The 15,286-nt window shown below is 35.2% G+C and overlaps 1 protein-coding gene across 2 annotated transcripts in view; it reads right to left on the bottom strand.

Moving 5' to 3' along the window:
- The window catches only part of LOC110465542 (galactose-specific cell agglutination protein gsf2-like), a 9,185-nt gene extending 4,524 nt beyond the window's left edge, over window positions 1-4,661 (bottom strand). For both annotated transcript variants that reach the window (XM_021521447.1, XM_021521446.1), the window contains exons 1-3: window positions 4,490-4,661; window positions 2,848-4,000; window positions 1,800-1,868 (exon numbers count right to left, since the gene is read on the bottom strand). In XM_021521447.1, the coding sequence (XP_021377122.1) occupies window positions 1,800-1,868; window positions 2,848-4,000; window positions 4,490-4,541 (1,274 nt within the window). In that variant the 5' untranslated portion in view covers window positions 4,542-4,661. The remainder of the gene's footprint in view (window positions 1-1,799; window positions 1,869-2,847; window positions 4,001-4,489) is intronic.
- Window positions 4,662-15,286: the final 10,625 nt, after the last annotated feature.

Raw genomic sequence — 15,286 nt, forward strand, 5'->3', positions numbered from 1 at the left:
CCCGCCCCCCGCCCCTGTTATGCAGTGAATACACCGATTTCATATTTCTGCATATTAACTCATCTTATATGTCCTGGAGTGATTGTGATTGGTTGACCGCATCACACTTTCCCATGATAGTAAATAACTCCGCACTACGTCTAGTAAATATGGCGGGCGCGAAATTTCCAGTTGGTTTTTAATGACGGATGACAAAACACAGAAATAAAATCAAGAATATCTATCCATCCAACTCGGGGAGTTTACAAAACGTTCTGAACAACGGTACACAGATGGCAAAACCTTACAAAACAACAATGTCAACGTGCGAGCTACGCGGAGGTCCGAGAGTAGATCGGATCGAGACTACATGTACATCCAATTACCATAGAAATGTGCATTGTGTTTTGAGGAGACATTGACGGTGGACATTTCAGCATTAACATTTATCAACAATTCCGAACATCACTTCCCGAATCAGTGAAACGACGTAGGATTATCGAATCGTGGACCGTGTGAACTGTTTTGTTAAAAAGTGTCTCCAAATTTCAGCTGAAGCACTACATTTGTACAAAGCATTGAAAAACTTGATTTGATATTAATATTTATCCATGTTGTTTGAGTGATTTAAAAAATATCTTTGTGACCTATTTGTTACAGCGCAGATAGATCTTACCTACATTGTGATAGTAGTGCTTTGGTCATGTCATATAAAGTAAGCTGATGAAACGATTGACGATAAAAAAAAATGTCTGAACGAATGAAAGGTCAGTGTTTCAGTTATATGATAAAAAGGATCTTGCATTCATTTCCATGTCATATGAGATTTACAAAACTCGTCACGAAATTTTCATTTTAGCTCCACAGAGGCTCCCTGATATGAAACATTCTTAGACCCGTTTCATAAATCTAATATCACATGGAAAACTTATGTAAGATTCTATATTTACGATTAATTCACCGTACACGTTACAAAGATGAGGATTTTTTTTTCTGCGCAACCTTTGTTTTCAAATATGGGGTATGCTAAATATCGCTGACAGATTCGTTTTCGTCAAAAAAGCTCAGGGGAAAAGTTGATATTTTCAAAAAGGTATTTTCAAAAAAGTCCATATGCATTTTCATGATTTCTGAGCTTATTCTGGTAGTTGGACCGAGCGAAAAATACTCTTTCATGATCAAGGATATAGGATAGTGAAACTCCACCTGATAGGTTTTCAAGTTTTGGTAAACCATCGGCAAAGTCTCGGTTTTTCCAAATTTGAAAATCCTGACGGTTTGCCGAGGGTTTTACAAAATTTGAAAACCCATCGGGTGTAATTTCCCTTTCCTACGGCCTGGACATGAAAGAGTCTTATACTATTTTGTTTCTAATAATATACTGAATGTGTTTGTTATCAGAGGAGGCCATTGTAGACTTACAATATACACTTTATCTGTTTTATTTCATATAAGTGTTTGAGTATTTAAAATAACTTTCATGTCTGTTTTAAACAGAGAAATATCTTTGTTCTCACTTAAATATGTTTATTGATCGAAACATCCAAATAAATAACACAATATACCATCATTTTATTCTAATCACCACGTGCACGCCTTCATGGAAAAATTAAACAAATCAAATGAAATAACCAGAACAAACCTAGATTTTCTCGCACGTCATTCACCTAGCTCTCCCGATAAACTGATTGTATGGAGAGAATATGGTATGACGGACCTCTCCCGATAGACTGATTCTATGGAGAGAATATGGTATGACGGATCGGTGTAAGATTATCCAACAGACATGTTAACCATGTCACGGATTATCTATCACTTACCTGCTTTTGTTGATAAACATCCGTAGTATCGTCAGGGGACGCACAACAACTGTCTTCACAGACACTTCCCTGTCAACAGGAAATACATGTGTTTATTTAAAAAAAACACTCAAACATTTATACATGTCTCCTGGCTTGGTCGACACCAATAATAAATAACTAATGTAAGAAAATATGGAACTGAATTGGTTGTTAATATATTAAGCATATTTAACTTAAACAGAAAAAAATCTAACGTTTCACACCCTGTTAGTAGGAATCTTCCGGACCGATTAACAGCGTCAGAATTCCTAATTTGCTTGTATTAGCTTACTAAGCAGAGTCAAAAAATCATCGCTTATGTAATGTATGCTGTTTATGATGACAAAGAAAAGAAAAGTTTTGAGGAGACAAGTTAAAGATAAAGTATTCATTAGATATTTAAATGGGTGCATTTTTTCAAAGTATATACTACAGTGAACATAAGGTTCATTTAGAATATTTACATTTCTATTGAACTTGGATTCAGTATACCTACTACATGTTTTACGGGTTATTTTTCAATGAACTTTCCAGTTGGCATATGAATACATCAGCGTATTATCAACCTGGTTACGCTGTAATTCTGCGCAGCGCAGGAAGTAGATATATTATTAAATTGTTTTCAATTTGTTATGTTTTTTTTGGCAGAAGTTTTCAATTGAATTGAAAAAATAACTAATTTATATCTTTATGTTTAGTCGTGTTATCAATGCAAACAAATTATTCATCTTACCAAGATGCGTCTCACAGTGAGTGATGACGTCATAAGCTTCTGTACCTTCCGTGCACGTGGTGTTCGACTTGCACAAAACCGATATTTAAAAAATTATCAAAAATAAAATATCAAAATCGCACTAAATGTGAATATAAGGATATAATTCCCTTTTGTTGAGGTTTATGTAGGCTTTGCAGTTCATAAAATTTGTCTCAAAACCCATTGAGGTTAACACCCCATAAACCTCAACAAAACAGGATCTATTCCTTCATTAACAAAAGTTACGGATTACTAAAATACAAACATACTTACATTGCACAGCGATCATCTACATAAGTGACAAGAAGTGTGTCCTTGACCAGTCGACTCGGAAATCGTGGACAGGATAGGACATTGTCAATGAAGTCAGTTTTGACAGATTTAGTAACTCTTGTGGTTGTATTTACGTTATCTGCAGCACCGGAAGTAGTGTTTACATCAGAGGAAGAATTACTTTGTGAACTATTTATTGATTCAGCCGGACTTCCGGAAGTATAATTATCAGGTACAGCCTTATTCACTTGGGAACCAAGTGTTACTGATCCAGTAGTTTCTGTGTTACTAACATCATTCACAGTAGTCGGTTGGGAACCATTCAAAAATGACCCTGAAGCCAAAAACGTTGTGTTAACGTTCGTCTCAGCCTCACTCTCGGGACCGAAAGTAACTGATCCCATACTGACAGATGTTGTATTTATGTCAATTGAAGCCTCGGTTTCGGAACCGGCAGTTACTGTTCCAGTATTACCGGATGTTGCGTTAACCTCAGATGAAGTTTCAGCTTTGGGAACCGAAGTTAGTGATCCGGTACTGACATATGTTGCGTTAACATCAGATGATGCCTCGGTTTCAGAACCAGTTGTTCCTGGTCCTTTACTAACGGATGTTGTGTTAACGTCATTCGAGGTTTCAGTATCAAAACCGGATGTTTCTGATCCGGTTCTGACGGATGTTGTGTTCCTTCCAGATAAAGCCTCTGTTTCGAAATCAGTTGGACTTGTTTCGGTTCTGACGGATGTTGCGTTCCTTCCAGATAAAGCCTCTGTTTCGGAAGCAGTTGGACTTGTTTCGGTTCTGACGGATGTTGCGTTCCTTCCAGATAAAGCCTCTGTTTCGGAATCAGTTGGACTTGTTTCGGTTCTGACGGATGTTGTGTTTGAACCAGGTGGAGCCTCGGTTTCAGAACCGGATGTTACTGATCTAGAACTATCGGGTGCTATGTTCATACCGGATGAAGCCTCGGTTTCAGAACCGGTTGATGATGTACTGGCAGATGCTGTGACGTTTACGTTGGTTGAAGCCTCGGTTTCGGGATTGATTGGTACTGTTCCGGTAGGTCCGGAGGTTGTGTCGTTTGGACTCTCCGTTTGCATATCAGTGTTTTCCGAGACGAATGAAGTAGTTGCGCTATGTGTGAATTGAAAACCTAGAATAAATAGATATATAAATATAGTTAATTATGCTTTTTTAAAGGATGAGTAATAAATTCAAACGATTATTCTTAACATTCTGCATTTGAACCTTGTAAAGCTTTCGACACATACAATGTACTTACAAAATCACAACTTTCCTTACATCACGTATGTATATTGTTTTTCGCACTCATTTCACATGTTACACCAGATAAATACAGGTTATTCTACTGAACTGCAGAAACACTTAATGTGTTGAACTAAGTGTTATCAACATGGGGAAGTGAAATGAAAGAAAACTGAAAGTTTTCTAAATGTTAATAGCATTTCTTTAATTGAATTATTTCAATTACATTGTGAACCAATAAATTTTAAGAATATGAATGCTACATTTAACTATTTTCAATTAATGATAGATATGTTTTCAACTTTATAAACTAACTTAATAACCAAACTTTTTTTTTAATTATTTCAACATACTAAAATAATAATAAACTACTTACATACTGATCCGACGGCAAGCATGCATACTCCAATTACATAGAACTTGTCCATTGTGATTCAATGTTTCGTCCACAAGGTCTGTCGGTCAGCTTCAGATGTCTTACTGCAGCTGTAACGCTTCGGACACTTATCTTATATACGTTACTACATACTTCACGAAAACATTGGTGTCGACAGGTACGTTTTTGTTTTAATTAATCGGAAAAGACAAGGATGCCACACAAGGATGGCCGTGAACCCCAGATGGTCGGGGCCATACACGAGGGAAATGTTTGAGGATTTAGTGGATTTGAAAATAAAATAATATTGAAATATAAATACAATTATCTAACAAGATGTCCTGACGTCATATCGGTTAAAATGTTGTGTTATCGACAGATAACCAGCATTAACTCTGATATATAATGGTAATGACAAGCCAGACAATATAATTCAGTAAAAGCCTGTGGATGTCACTTATTTCAGTGATCACGAAATATGTAAAAAAAAAAATTCTTATAGTTCTATCATTCGCCCTGTCAATACTCACTGATTTTTTATTTATATATTTATGTGTGTGTTTTCGATTTTTATCTCAAAATTTTCTATAAAATGATATTATCCAGCATCAACGTTTGTATGGTCGTTGCTGTTGATACAATTTTCCTTTATTATAGCCTCTTTGTAAAACTAATTTAAAAGTAAATATGTAAGTAATGACCAGTGATGCCAAACAATGAGTGATAAGGTCATCGGTTTAAGTGGTCAGGTACACACAGGGTTGGACTAACAGGTAGCTAGCTTAGTAAGGTTATCATGAAGTGTTAATATCATATTCAAATCAGCAAAATATTCATTATACTTAAAACTAAAAAATCTTTAGATTGAAAAAGGAAAACTGGAGAATAATGAACATAAAATTGATCATTAAGATACAGAATTACTTTCTGAACATTTGACTAAATACATCATCAAGATGACGAAGCTTTAAACATCTGGACTGTGGTCACCTCAGTCAAGAGCGCAACCTCCTCGCGTGATAAATTGGTCAACACATACGGCGTCGTAAAATGGACGGTCTTAGAACTAATTTGATGAAGATATGATTAATAACCTTCAGTATATTTAGATAGTAACAACAAGTCGGTAGACGATGGCGTGTCGTTGAGGAGATAAATGAGTTGTATAGAGTCATCATAATATGACACATGTGTTTACCAGTATCAGCTAACACCATGTTATGTTGCCTTACACTTTCAGGCTAAATTCATATATTCATATATTCAAACTGCAAACATATAAAAAAAACTTTTAAAAAGGAAACGTTTAAGGTGAACGCTGTGGGCATCAATTTAGCAGGGATATATATCTTGATATCTCCTATTTTAAATATCACAGGTGACGCATAAGAAGAAGAAAATCTGCCTATTTTGCCTCACAACAGGATGTATGTGTTGTATTTCTCGTTGGTGTTGTTGTGTATAGTGTTTAGTCTATCATTATCTAACTCAGAACTAAACTCGCACTCATTCACATGTATACTATCCTTCGCAATGTAGTTTATTGTGAAACTGTTCGATTTGTCAAAAGCATGTCATGTGAACTTGATAAAGATAAGTATAACATGTCTTTCTATACTATTGTTTGATTACATTTAGGATACAGACTTGACGAGGCAATACCCAACTTTGTGAAGACTTCAACATTTAAAAGGCACTAATTAAAAAGTCTATAATACAGCCCGTTGTGTGTTATTTAAATATAGAATCTGTGATATCAACGGTCGACAGCTACCATTGTCACCCTTCTAGAATGTAACACTCTTTCTGATTAGATATCTTGCCGGGTTCTATATTTCTATAGACCCCGCTCTTCTATAAAAGCACATACGAGGGGAGATAACTCAAAATAGAATCTCTCTTCATGACAACAAAGATGGCGTCTGACACACACAAGTGTTTGATGTGTGCCAATCATTCACAAGATGAAATAGCCTACTAAATTGACAGCAAATTCATCGAAACAATGAACGATGAGGGGGCCACTAGTATAGGGTGATAGTTACAAAGATGCTGATGTATTGTCCGAAATATTGCGGAAAGGGTGTCCGGAAGGCCGGTAGGGGCTATTTTGGTAGCAATCGAGAACAAGCTCACGAAGTGGCTTATAACTTAATTACTTTGCAGAAAAAAAAGTAATAAAAGATTGTCAGGGTGACAAATTCATTATATCTAGGTTAGGAGGGGTCTACGGGCTCATAGATCCCTTTGGTTTTTATAGACGCCTCGCCTTCGGCTCGGGGGTCTATAAAAACCAGTCTATGAGCCCGTAGACCCCTCCTAACCTAGAGAAAACTACTAATGTAAATAATGTGCCAACCGGTCAGGATATGAGTGTTTATATATATCACTAGTGACTACTAAATTCTGACTATCCTCGTAATATGGTAGTATAACCCAACCATGCTGACTATACTCGTACAATGCTGACTATAAACCAACAATGCTGACTTTTTACTGAAATTCAGTTTAATTACCACGGTTGGGTTATACTCAGCATTGTCGTTTAAAAGTCAGAACGGTTGGATTAAAGTCAGCACGGTCCGATAAAAGTCAGCACGGTCGGATTAAAGTCAGCATAAAGATTTTACCTGTGTTCATTGATCCGCGCGCGAGCTCCACACGGCCAGTGCTAGACAGCAGCAGGGGGTTTCACACCTCCTGTAGGCCGCAAGCGTCAGCTCTGATCGCGGCATTTCTTTACCTTTGAACCGCCTATAGACATCAGTTTCCTTCCGTACACGGTCATTCTTTACCCGCTGTGCTTATGTAAGCACAGCTACTGTTAACGAAAGGCAAATCTCGTTCACTGTTCTACGCTCAGTGTGTTTTGAAATGTTCTGATCATACTTTATCGACAGAATTCTAATAATAAATAATGGATTATGTTGAGTTCATATCTTTATTGCCAACAATCATTTTCTACAATACATACTTTCTTTGAACGTAATTATGTTGTTTTTCAATCAATGTTAAACTATGTAACAGTGCCGTGTTTGTAATTTACTTCGGCTGTCTGTTAGAATATGTGTTTGCTTATTACTCGATTTGTAATAAAAAATATATCTAAATAAATGTGTCGTGTTCGTACTATTATTTGGCCTGATGATCTGAAATACGTGTTGATTAAACACTAGATTTAGATGTCAAATTGAAACTATAAAACTGTGCCGTGTTTGTATTTTACTTCGGCCTGGTGTTTTGAAATACATGTTCAGTTTGTTATGTCGATTAATATGTCAAATTAAACTATTTAACTGTGCCGTGTTTGTACATACTCGATTATTATGTCAAATTAAACTATAAAACTGTGCCGTGTTTGTAATTTACTTCGACCTGGTGTTTTGAAATACAAGTTTGTTTTATACTCGATTAATATGTCAATTTAAACTATAAAACTGTGCCGTGTTTGTAATTTACTTCGACCAGTTGATTTGAAATACTTGTTTGTTACATACTCGAACTGTGCCGTGTTTGTAATTTACTTCGACCTGGTATTTTGAAATACATGTTTGTTATGTACATACTCGATTATTATGTCAAATTAAACTATAAAACTGCCGTGTTTGTAATTAACTTCGACCTGGTGTTTTGAAATACAAGTTTTTTTATACTCGATTAATATGTCTATTTAAACTATAAAACTGTGCCGTGTTTGTAATTTACTTCGACTAGTTGATTTGAAATACTTGTTAAATACATACTCGAACTGTGCCATGTTTGTAATTTACTTCGACCTGGTATTTTGAAATACATGTTTGTACATACTCTATTAATATGTCAAATTATAATATGAAACGGTGCCGTGTTTGTAATTTACTTCGACCAGTTGTTTTTAAATACATGTTTTAAACATTTGATTAATATGTCAAAACCTGTGCCATGTTTGTAGTTTACTTCGACCTGATGTTTTGTAATGCGTCTTTGATACATAATCGATTGATCTGTATAAAGCTGTGTCGTGTTTGTAATTTATTCGACCAGGAGGTTTCAAATACATGTTTGGTTTATAATCGATAAATATGTCAATTTATACTATAAAACTGTGCCGTGTTTGTAATTTACTTCGACCAGTTGATTTGAAATACTTGAGTGTTACATACTCGAACTGTGCCGTGTTTGTAATTTACTTCGACCTGGTGTTTTGAAATACTTGATAAATACATACTTGAAATATGCCGTGTTTGTAATTTACTTCGACCTGGTATTTTGAAATACGTGTTTGTTATGTACATACTCGATTATTATGTCAAATTAAACTATAAAACTGTGCCGTGTTTGTAATTTACTTCGACCTGTTGTTTTGAAATACATGTTTTAAACATTTGATTAATATGTCAAAACCTGTGCCGTGTTTGTAGTTTACTTCGACCTGATGTTTTGTAATACGTCTTTGATACATAATCGATTGATCTGTATAAAGCTGTGTCGTGTTTGTAATTTATTCGACCAGGTGTTTTTGAAATACATGTTTGTTTTATACTCAATAATATGTCAAATTAAACGATAAAACTGTGCCGTGTTTGTAATTTACTTCGATCTGATGTTTTGTTATACGTGTATGTTATTAATGTGTATATCAATGTTAAATAATATGTCTAAAAACCGCAAAGTTCCGAGCAATTTGACAATACAATAATCTGCTTTTCTACACATCAGATGTTCTTGTATGTAGTTATGCCTGGTCTCATAATGCATTTTTTATAGCATCAGAAAAGGCTTTGTTTATTTGATAATGCAGCAGCTAATAATTGTTTTTGAATGACTCTGTACATATGTCTTACTGATAATAAATGGTGCCAAATATACTCATATAATTACTTGAAATTGGCACGCATTTCTAAAATGACCCTTGTGCAACCCATTTTCATTGGAAGAACATGATAACAATAGTGTGATGAACATGTGTTGTTGAATTGAAATGACATTATTGAAATAAGCATGTATTGAATATGTATGTTTGCAGTAATATCCTGTACCTATAAGTTGTAAACTTTTGGAAAAATAAAATGAATGAATAGTGTATTGAAAAGACAAAAAGGGAAATTGTAAGACTGAAAAAATACAATCTTGCTTGAAATCAAGATTTGTAACAACCTTATTTTAAGAACCGGGTTAGAAATATTGATAAATAATTCATATCTTAAGATGTTTTTTGAAATTGAATAATTAATAAAAAAAAAAGGAGTTCTTGTTCTAATGTGTCATGAAAGAAATAACCCTCGTACATCAAAGCCGCCATTTTAACTTGTTTATTTTTAGAAACCGGTATTTTCAGAGCTAAATGATCAAACATTGCAAGTTTTGTAACAACCTCATTTTGAAAACCTGGTTAGATATATTATCAAATAATGAATTTATTCAGACTTATTTGAAATTGTCTAAATAGCAAAAACGGAGTTTGTGTTCTCCTGAAGCCAGAATCATTACCGATATGTAAACACAGCCACGATGTGCAATCTTTCGATGTTTACACTATTTACAATCTTTTAATATTACGTTGATTTTCAATGTTATCTTATTGCCCAATTATGTTTTGAACAGAAAAGGATTATTGAATGCAGCGAACCGTATATCCAATATGGCGCAGATGAAGTGTGACTCGCGATATGACATCCGTTTACCGTGACCAATGGTAAGGTAAAGAGCAAGTTGCTAATCTCTGTAATATATACGTCTCTGATTCAATCCTGAATCACGGAAATCTAATTCCGTACCTGCATCAACTACATTCAATGTACACTGAAACTTTTAGCTGAGGGATAGTAATACAAAGTTTACACACCCAAATATCTTACCTGTAAATTAAAAGGAATGTTAATAACCTGTAGTTTTTACCACTTTATTCTATAGCCAAAGGGCATTTACGATACCTACCTGTGAGTTAACAGGTGAACTAATTACCTCGGAGGTGTTACCTGTGAATGTCGTGGCCAAAGGGCATTTATAACCGATCCTCCAACAAACACAGGTAGTATGGTGTACCGGCGCGTTTCTTTTTGTTTCCAGTTATGGAAGAAAACATGTTTTTGAAAGTATTAAAGTAAATCTAATAAGGTAAAAATGTTTGTGTTTCATCACAGAATTATATTTGATCTAAGTCCGTGGTATCATTTATTTAAATTACTGTCGACAATAAAAAAAAAACGTTGGCGATAACTGTTTCTAGAGCAATTGTTACAGGTATATTTAGCCACACACACCGCTTGTGTACTTTGATGTCACGGCTGAATGCATCTCCCGTCTGATATCATAATCCCCAATTATCCAATTATAACGATGTTGTCTTATTCCGAGGGTTGCTCTGTGGAGAACAAAAGGGTTGTTTTAATTGGATTTGATTTACTGCAGTAAATCGCGTGAAGTGATGCGAGGCAATAACGAGGCACGGTCATTTGTATGTGCTTATATTGGGACGCCAGCGGGACATTTTTCATGACTGTCTTTTTAATTTTGTTTAGCAGCAACAGGTATATAACTGCCAGGGCACATACAATTTAGTTGATAATTTGGTGCGTGGTTCTATCACGGTTTCTAATCTAATTCCGTGGTTCTATAAATAAAACGCAAAATACCTCAGGGTAACGTAGGCCCTAAACCGGCGTGACTGTACCCTGAAAGAGACATTTCGGTATTTTGGCTAATATTTGGGGATAAACGATCAATATTAGCAGAAAAGATCACATACTATAGAGTCAAACAGGGTTATAAATATATTTATAGATATATAAAGCCATTATGCAGTATATACGTCTCTGGTTTTGATAAAGCAGATTATTATCAAATAGTCTATTTAAATTATAATTAGTCATTTCTTACTGTTTCTGGCTTTTTGAACAATATCGGCTGTAGGGGTTAAACAGTCAAAATTGGTTTCCCGGTCAGAGCGAACCGTTAACCGATGCGAATTCGATGCGCAGAAAACCCTCCTCAAAAGACCCCGTTAAAGCTTTTATTCGACCTCAGCATTTATACTAAATATGTATTTTGCAATAAAACTACCATCCCTCGTTAAGGGGAAGCCCTGTGGAACTGAAATATAATTTTCGGCAAATTGTCATCTCTATCAGATTGCGAGAATTGCATAATTCAAGTTGTATATGTCATTTCATGTGCCCTGGCAATTATATATGTGTTTCTGCGCAACAAAATTAAAAAGAAAGTCATTGAAAATATCCCGCTTGCGTCCCAATGAAAGCACACACAAATTACCGTGCCTCATTATTGCCTCGCATCACTTCACGCGATTTACTGCAGTAAATCAAATCCAACTAAAACAACCCTTTCCCGACCCTAACGAACCCTTTTGTTCTCCACAGAGCAACCCTCGGAATAAGACAATATCGCTATAATTGGATAATTGGCGATTTTGATATCAGACGGGAGTCATTGTGTTTCCAGGTGCCCTTGTGAAAACTCAGGAGAGTTCGAATACATGACCTTGCATCGGAAATGCATTCAGCCGTGACATCGTAAACGAAGCACACAAGCGGTGTCCGGGGGCTAAACTTACCTGTAACAGTTGTTCTAGAAACAGTTATCGCCAACGTTTTTTTTCTATTGTCGACAGTAATTTAAATAAAAGCCCCACATCGACATTTTCGCCAAGAGCAGTTTCGAATCGCCAATCATGTTTTACTTTCGCCAGTGTCGATCGCCATCGCAAGCCCTGCACTTTATGATACCACGGACTTAGATCTAATATAATTCTGTGATGATACACATACATTTTTTCCTTGTGAAATTTACTTTAATACTGTCAAAAACATATTTTCTTCCATAACTGGAAACAAAAAGAAACGCGCCGGTACACCATACTACCTGTGTTAGTTGGAGGATTGGTTATAAATGCCCTTTGGCCACGACATTCACAGGTTACACCTCCGAGGTGATTATATCACCTGTTAACTCACAGGTAGGTATCGTAAATGCCCTTTGGCTATAGTATAAAGTGGTAAGAACTACAGGTTATTAACATACCTTTAAATTTACAGGTAAGATATTTGGGCGTGTAAACTGTGTATTACTATCCCTCAGCTTAAAGTTACAGTGTACATTGAATGTAGTTGATGCAGGTACGGAATTAGATTTCCGTGATTCAGGATTGAATCAGAGACGTATATATTATAGAGATTGGCAACTTGCTCTTTACCTTACCATTGGTCACGGTAAACGGATGTCATATCGCGAGTCACGCTTCATCTGCGCCATATTGGATATACGGTTCACTGCATTCAATAATCCTTTTCTGTTCAAAACATAATTGGGCAATAAGATAACATTGAAAATCAACGTAATATTAAAAGATTGTAAATAGTGTAAACATCGAAAGATTGCACATCGTGGCTGTGTTTACATATCGGTAATGATTCTGGCTTCAGGAGAACACAAACTCCGTTTTTGTTATCTAGACAATTTCAAATAAGTCTTAATAAATTCATTATTTGATAATATTTCTAACCAGGTTTTCAAAATGAGGTTGTTACAAATCTTGATTTCAAGCAGGATTGTATTTTTTCTGTCTTACAATTTACCTTTTTGTCTTTTCAGTACAACTTACATTTATGTCATTTCAATTCAACAACACATGTTCATCACACTACTGATATCATGTTCTTCCAATGAAAATGGGTTGCGCAAGGGTCATTTTAGAAATGCGTGCCAATTTCAAATAATTATATGAGACCAGGCATAACTACATACAATGTGTACATAAAAGAAAATCTGATGTGTAGAAAAGCAGATTATTGTATTGTCAAATTGCTCGGAACCTTGCGGTTTTTAGACATATTATTTAACATTGATATACACATTAATAACATACACGTATTGCAAAACATCAGGTCGAAGTAAATTACAAACACGGCACAGTTTTATAGTTTAATTTGACATAATAATCGAGTATATAAACAACCAACATGTTTTATAAAATACCAGGTCGAAGTAATTTACAAACACGACACAGCTTTTTACAGATCAATCGATTATGTATCAAAGACGTATTACAAAACATCAGGTCGAAGTAAACTAAAAACACGGCACAAATCACGTATGTATTTAACAAGTATTTCAAAACACCAGGTCGAAGTAAATTACAAACACGGCACAGTTCGAGTATGTAACAAACAAGTATTTCAAAACACCAGGTCGAAGTAAATTACAAACACGGCACAGTTTTATAGTTTAAATTGACATATTAATCGAGTATAAAACAAACTTGTATTTCAAAACACCAGGTCGAAGTAAATTACAAACATGGCACAATTCAAGTATGTATTTAACAAGTATTTCAAAACACCAGGTCGAAGTAAATTACAAACAAGTATTTCAAATCAACTGGTCGAAGTAAATTACAAACACGGCACAGTTTTATAGTTTAATTCGACATAATAATCGAGTTTGTACATAACCAACATGCATTTCAAAATACCAGGTCGATGTAAATTACAAACACGGCACAGTTTTATAGTTTAAATTGACATATTAATCGACTATAAAACAATCTTGTATTTCAAAACACCAGGTCGAAGTTAAGTACAAACACGGCAGTTTTATAGTTTAATTTGACATAATAATTGAGTATGTACATAACAAACACGTATTTCAAAATACCAGGTCGAAGTAAATTACAAACACGGCATCGTTCGAGTATGTATTTCACAAGTATTTCAAATCAACTGGTCGAAGTAAATTATAAACACGGCACAGTTTTATAGTTTAAATTGACATATTAATCGAGTATAAAACAAACTTGTATTTCAAAACACCAGGTCGAAGTAAATAACAAACACGGCACAGTTTTATAGTTTAATTTGACATAATAATCGAGTATGTACATAACAAACATGTATTTCAAAACACCAGGCCGATGTAAATTACAAACACGGCAGTATTTCAAAACACCAGGCCGAAGTAAAATACAAACACGGCACAGTTTTATAGTTTCAATTTTACATCTAAATCGAGTGTTTAATAAACACGTATTTCAGATCATCAGGCCGAATAAAAGTACGAACACGACACATTTATTTAGATATTTTTTTATTACAAATCGAGTAATAAGCAAACACATATTTTAACAGACAGCCGAAGTAAATTACAAACACGGCACTGTTACATAGTTTAACTTTGATTGAAAAACAACATAATTACGTTCAAAGAAAGTATGTATTGTAGAAAATGATTGTTGGCAATAAAGATATGAACTCAACATAATCCATTATTTATTATTAGAATTCTGTCGATAAAGTATGACCAGAACATTTCAAAACGCACTGAGCGTAGAACAGTGAACGAGATTCGCCTTTCGTTAACAGTAGCTGTGCTTACGTAAGCACAGCGGGTAAAGAATGGCCGTGTACGGAAGGAAACTGATGTCTATAGGCGGTTCAAAGGTAAAGAAATGCCGCGATCAGAGCTGACGCTCGCGGCCTACAGGAGGTGTGAAACCCCCTGCTGCTGTCTAGCACTGGCCGTGTGGAGCTCGCGCGCGGATCAATGAACACAGGTAAAATCTTTATGCTGACTTTAATCCGACCGTGCTGACTTTTATCGGACCGTGCTGACTTTAATCCAACCGTTCTGACTTTTAAACGACAATGCTGAGTATAACCCAACCGTGGTAAATTAAAGTGAATTTCAGTAAAAAGTCAGCATTGTTGGTTTATAGTCAGCATTGTACGAGTATAGTCAGCATGGTTGGGTTATATTACCATATTACGAGGATAGTCAGAATTTAGTAGTCACTACCAGTGTTAT

This window comes from Mizuhopecten yessoensis, unplaced genomic scaffold (assembly GCF_002113885.1).
Source record: "Mizuhopecten yessoensis strain PY_sf001 unplaced genomic scaffold, ASM211388v2 scaffold11089, whole genome shotgun sequence".
Classification (NCBI taxonomy): Eukaryota; Metazoa; Mollusca; class Bivalvia; order Pectinida; family Pectinidae; genus Mizuhopecten; species Mizuhopecten yessoensis.